Source organism: Heliangelus exortis, chromosome 7, assembly GCF_036169615.1.
Source record: "Heliangelus exortis chromosome 7, bHelExo1.hap1, whole genome shotgun sequence".
Lineage (NCBI taxonomy): Eukaryota > Metazoa > Chordata > Aves > Apodiformes > Trochilidae > Heliangelus > Heliangelus exortis.
Window position 1 is genome coordinate 24346937 of NC_092428.1, and position 6000 is coordinate 24352936.

A 6000-nucleotide genomic window follows, 5' to 3' on the forward strand; every position below is an offset into this window, starting at 1 on the left:
GAAAATAACTTTAATTAAAAGGCACATGCACAAATGAAAAGAAGAAAATTAATCTAAATTGCCCAATGGCAATGTTAGAACAGAAATCAGACAGAAGTTTCCAACAACCAGAACACTAAGGCTTGGAACAGCTATTCAGAAAGGAAGAAAGCAATAGGAGGGTGGGCTGAAAGAACCCAAACTGGTGTTAAGATGCAGTTTATGGCTGTAGGATGCAGTACCTGCTGCAGCCCTGTACCCTCCTTGAAGTTCCTAATGTATAAGGTAGGTTTAAATACTTCAACTGAAAATCCAACAAGAGGTTATTCACAATTATTTTTCCCAGGAGAAAATACAAGGCATTCAATATATACAGGTGCATTTTTATTTTGCCTTACCTGTGCCCAGTTTGTTCAGTCAGCAACATCAAGTAAAATTTTAAAAGTAATACCTGATGTAGAGACTCATCTTGCCTAAAACCTCTCCCATAAGAGACCTAACTCTTCCCCTGTTCTCCAGTGTAATAACCTGAAAACAGCAATGATGACTTTGCAGGCTCCATCCTGAACTGGCCCCCATCAGTTGTATGGATTTGCTACTCTGGACAGAATGTAAAACCTGTCTGACCATGGTTATTTTGCATCTTGTCCAGACTCCATCATCTCCTGTTGTGGAGGACCTAGGAGAAGCTCAGCTTTGTCTTTCCAGCAGTGTAAATCATAGCAGTTTGAACCAGTTGTTTAAAGGCATTGTGGCCAGGTAAAAGCCAATCCCCAGGTGTACATCAGGGTACATGCTCAACTTCTTTGCCAGACACAGATCTACACCAACATGCAGCCCAGGAGAGCACTCTGCCCATACAATGCATCAGCAAACTGCCTTATTAAGTGTATGGGAGCCCCATGCTGCTTCCCTTCACAGCACCTCATTACAGCACAAGCTACAGCATCAGGGCTCTTGCTCAGACTCCCTTACCTTCTGACCTCCTCCAACTCTTCTGCAGTTTCTCCAGGTTATGTTCAAAGGAACAAGAAAGCCATTAATCTCACTTCAAACCAGCCTAGCAGAAGTCTTAGTTTCTTGTAAGCTCTGAGAACCATCTGAGAACCAAAAGGTCATAATGGATGTCTCCTAGAGATTTGCTTCTCTCCATTAAAACGAAGTCTCTCTTTTAGCTCTACACACAAATCTCTGCTAGCCATTTTCTCCTAATCTATAGCAGAGCAGTAAGGGACCTGCAGGGATTCCACATCCACAGTATTTGGATACACCATATCAGAAAGCATGGAAACGTGCCAGCTTCCACAGTGATGGTGAGAACTCTCTGTGGTGCAAAAAGGCAGGTGATGTCACTTGTGCATCTTGTAGCAGAGATTTAAGGAAGACTTTATCTCATAGGATCTTTTATTCCATTTTCTACAGAGATCAGTGGAGAAACTCCCAGGATGTATCAATGCAGGTAAATTAAGCAATACCAGGACCCATTCACAGACTCAATAGTCAATACTTGCATTATAATGTCAAAGTGGTTCCAGCCAGGGCATGGGCCAGTTAACACCTTCCTAGATCATTCCCAGCCAGTTTGGGACTTAGTACAAGCCAAATACAATTTCCAGAATCCCATTTAGCTGCAGCTGCTCTTCTCTATTTTGCAGACTGAAAGAGCTCAGGATCATGGAAACAGCAGATGGCCATGTGTGGCCTTCCTTACCTCCACTGGAGTCAGGGAAAGCCTGAGGTCCACCTGTATTCTAATACAATACTGGATACACTCCTGGTTTCAGCCTCATCAGCCAGCTGGCAGTCCAGACTCTGTACATCTATGATCACCTCTGCGGAGCTCCTGCTGACTTGATCAGTAAAAAATCCAAGGTAGACAGGAGGGAGTAGTGACCATGAAGGGAGTCCCTACAGATGTCAGCTGGGCACCCTTCAGATATCCAACTATGGATATTGTGCTGGCTGTCCAGGGAGTACCTAAAGTCATTGATGGGCCAAAATAATCCCTGATGTAAGACATGTTAGTAGAGTTATACCTGGATGATTTGGACTACTATTTATTATTCTTATTGTACCTGTGCCCAAGCATACAGCGAGTTCTTCCTCAGAGCAGAATCTCATCAGTTAGAAGGTGCACACACTCAAAATGAAATTGCAGGCAAGCATGAAAGAAGCTGCAAACCTTGAAAATCCCTTACAGAAATCAGGAGCCCATTCAGGGGTCAGAATGCATTGCAATTATATCCAAACCATTACCAAAATACAGATAGAGGGGGCCACACTGAGCCTGGCAGAATCAGGTATGTTGCAATAGAAAAACGTGGTGGTAACAGTGCTTAATTTCCCAGATTTTCCATCTAAAGGGATCTCAGATATTTTGAGTTTGGGTCTGGATTTTTCCTGTACTCACACATATGCTGCCAACTGTGACCATCTTCATACAACCCCTGTGCAGACAGCACTACATACATTGTACCCTATCCCAGCCCCCTCCCACTCCCAGCATTTTCACAGATGACCACCCAAAACCTCCACACCGTGGCTTTAGCTAAGCCCAGACAAGCCTGGTGTGCATCCAAGTCCTGCTGGGGCCCAGCTACATTTAGTGCTGTGAAGGGGATGCACAGCACTGCCAGGGCCCCCAGCAGCAAAGTGAGTGCATAAGCTCCCTGCACGCAATGCAACCCACAGAGCTTTGGGAAGTAAAGCAGAAAATTATTTCCCCACAGCTCCCTGAAAATATTTGTACACCAAGTCCCTCAGTCCCTAGCACTAATATAAGAGTCCCCACTGCCCCAGCAGGCAGATATGTACACATGTGTACATGGATACCTAAGCACATATATAACAACAATACATCTTTAAAAATGTACAGATGCGACCTAACTGCAGTGATAGACCAGGAAGAGTGATGCCTGTTGGATGACTTTTTACATTAGAAGCTTTTTCATACCAAATGAGTCACTTTAAACCATTGACAGCATCAATTCAATTTGTATGAGCAGACCTGAGTTCCTACAAGGCAGCTTCTGTTAGCACAACTACATGAGACAGGCTGGCTGAGCTGAAAGGGGAAAGCCCTTCAAAAGGGAGAGACAAGTATTTCTCTGTCAATTAATTGATTAGCAAGCTCCTGATGAGACAATAAAACCATGTCCCAATTAACTAGGGCTGAACCCTACTGTGAAGTGCTTATGGCTTCCACAGTAATTCTGTCAGGTGTCTGTCATATACCTCAATACAATCTGCACCAAGAGGAATTCACAATTAGCCCATTATTTTATTTTACCAGGCTCCTAGTACTAAAAGCTGAAAGAAAGAACAAGGACCTCTGAAACGCAGCCAGAAAGCTTTTGACATTATAGCTGCAGACACCTTCGAGAAGAAGAGCCCAAGTCCCCCTTTATCCTGGGAAGCTGTATGGGCAATGACCATGTCGTGCCAGCATCCCTTTCTCTTATTAGCATTCTGCTTGCTGTCTCTAAGAGGCAAAGTGGCTGAAGTTGAAGCACTGAGACATAAGGACCCCCCCACTTCTGCTACTTCACAAGCAGAGTTAAGAGCAGGCAGAAAGAACACCGGGAAACTCACTCTGCCTTCCCCAGGCCTCAGCCCTCTGGCTCCTGGTGAGCTCTGCAGCAGGGGCTGGAGGGATCACAGAATCATAGAATTGGCTGAGTTGGAAGGGACCTCAGAGATCATCAGGTCCAACCCTTGATCCACTCCTGCTGCAGTTCCCAGCCCATGGCACTGAGTGCCACATCCAGTCTCTTTTTAAATATCTCCAGGGATGGAGAATCCACCACTTCCCTGGGCAGCCCATTCCAATGCTTGATACAGGACTAGAATTAACTTGGTAACTTTGATGCCATGACTGTTGCTCCAGCTCCAACCATTCACCTACTACTCTGTCAAGTTTTGTTCTGTTTGGCTCATTTGGAGGCTGTTCTGTTATTTATGAGAAAGGTCCAGGTTACACTGAAGAGACGAGAGCTGTCTCAGTTTAACACCTTGGTGACAAGAGGCAAAAAGCAACTTTATCCCCTGCACAGAGAGGGTGAAGAACTTCACCTCGCAGCTGAAGTTCTGAACCTCTCCAGCATCTTGACATCAGCAGCGCCTTGGGCTGACGTGGGGCCCCAGGGCTGGGAGGAGAAGGAGGAGGAGGAGCAGCACCAGAGGGGTTTTCCTTGCAGCTGAGCTCCAGGCGGGGGTTACCCTGGAGGGAAGGAAGGGTGCAAGAACTGATCCCCCCCCAGGCCAACTTTTCCCCTCCCCGCCGCAGGCAGTGGCAGCGGCTTATCCCTTTCTACCTCCAGGGTGAAGGAGAAGGGGGCTGGAGAGGGGGCTGTGCTCTGGTTTATCCCTCTCTGCCGACAGGGAGAAGGAGAAGTGGGCTGGAGAGGAGGCTGTGCTCAGCGGGCGGGCGGCGGAAAGTTGTGGGGATTTTTTGTTGTTTTTGGGGGGGCTGGGTTTTTTCTCGGTTTTTGGTTTGTTTTTTTTTTTTTTACTCCCGAAGAATGGTCCTTTTGAAACACTTCTGCCCCACTGCACACTGCTAAGCGAAGCCAATCCGCGGCACCCGGAGGAGCACAATCCCCTCTTCGAGGAAGAAAAATCAAACATCTCCCTACCCCGCACGTCTAAATAAAAGGGGGGGGGAGGGGGGAAGAAGGAAGGAGGAAAAAAATTATTAAAAAAAAAATTAAAAAGACAAGAGCGAGCCCCCCGCCGGTACTCACGCTGCTGTTGTGCCCCGACCAGTGCACCATGGCTTGGTTGTGCGCCGAGTCTCCGGCCAAGGCGAAGGTGGTGCTGCTCAGCCGCAGCTCCTCCGGCCCGGAGCGGGCGGCGGTACCGCCGTCTCCCGGCTCCCGCCCCGCGGCGCCCCGCCGGCTGCGGCCCCGCCGCCGGCCCGGCCCTGGTCCCGGCCGCCCGCCCTGCAGGGGGAACGCCTGGTCCCGGGGTGGATGGCCCTCGGCTGGAGCCGCCGCTGATGCCGCTCGGGTTCGGTTCTCCCCGGCCGCTTTCTCCGGCTCCCTCGTCAATCTCCCGGTCTCCCAGCCGCTGGTTTTCTTCCCCGCGGGAGCAGGGGAGAGGGTCGCTTGCAGCCCGGCATCCTCCGCCTTCATCCCGGCCCCTTGCCCTCTCTCACCTCCCTTCTCTCCGGGGAACCTCCTCTGCTCCTTTTCTCCTCTGTCGGTCCTCAAATCCATTAATAATCCCTGCTGCGGATGCTGCTGCTGCGGCTTCACCTGGGAATGGCAGGATCTGCAAGTTATTTCTGCCCCGGTAAAGCCAAAAGTGAAGAGGAAAAGCCATGTCCAGTACAGGAGAGCAACGTGCCAGGCTGGGTACCAGCCAGCAACTTTTTCCATCGCTGCTGACTGCTGATGAGGACGAAGGAGAAAGAGCAGGAGATGGGAGCGGTAGAGCAGTATGCTGCCGGCTCAGCCGCCGCGGGGAAAACACAGCGAGAACTCCATAAAGTTTCAGACTGCTGTATTAGATGCAGCCCGGGGGGTAGAGAAAAGTGCTTTCTTGATTTCTTCCTCCTCTGCTTGGTTTTGGATTTTTTTCCCCTTGTTTTCTTTTCCTCCTTTAGCACTTTCGCTTTTTTTTATATTTTTCCCCCCACTTTTTTTTTTTTTTTTTCCACCACCCCCCCCCCTCAAGATTGGCGTTGCTGATCAGGCTTTTGATGGAAAGCAAAGCCACAACCACACGGGGGAGGAGCTGAATTGAAAGCAGAGAGAGAGAGGGAGAGAGAGAGGAGCAAATCCTGGCTGGTGATTCCTCGCTGCCTGTGTGGAAGTCACAGCTCGCTCCTCTCCCGCTCGCTCTCTCTCTGCTCCCTCTCACTTCGCCGCTCCCGCATCACACTCCTCCTGCAGCCGCCTCGCGTGGTTCCTGAGTGGTTGGTTACTCACTCCCCCTCGCTCTCACACCCACGCACTCCAAGAACGACTTACCCCAACTTTTAAACTCACACCGTCTGATCCCTTCCTTCCCTGCGTTTCC

At 49.3% G+C, this 6000-nt stretch overlaps 1 protein-coding gene across 2 annotated transcripts in view; it reads right to left on the minus strand.

Moving 5' to 3' along the window:
* The window catches only part of SORCS1 (sortilin related VPS10 domain containing receptor 1), a 287845-nt gene extending 282046 nt beyond the window's left edge, over positions 1 to 5799 (minus strand). Inside the window, exon 1 of one of the 2 annotated variants that reach the window (XM_071749351.1) lies at positions 4722 to 5799. In XM_071749351.1, coding sequence (XP_071605452.1) covers positions 4722 to 5357 — 636 coding nt within the window. In that variant the 5' untranslated portion in view covers positions 5358 to 5799. The remainder of the gene's footprint in view (positions 1 to 4721) is intronic. The other variant, XM_071749350.1, reaches the window with a different exon arrangement.
* Between the last annotated feature and the right edge of the window lie 201 nt (positions 5800 to 6000).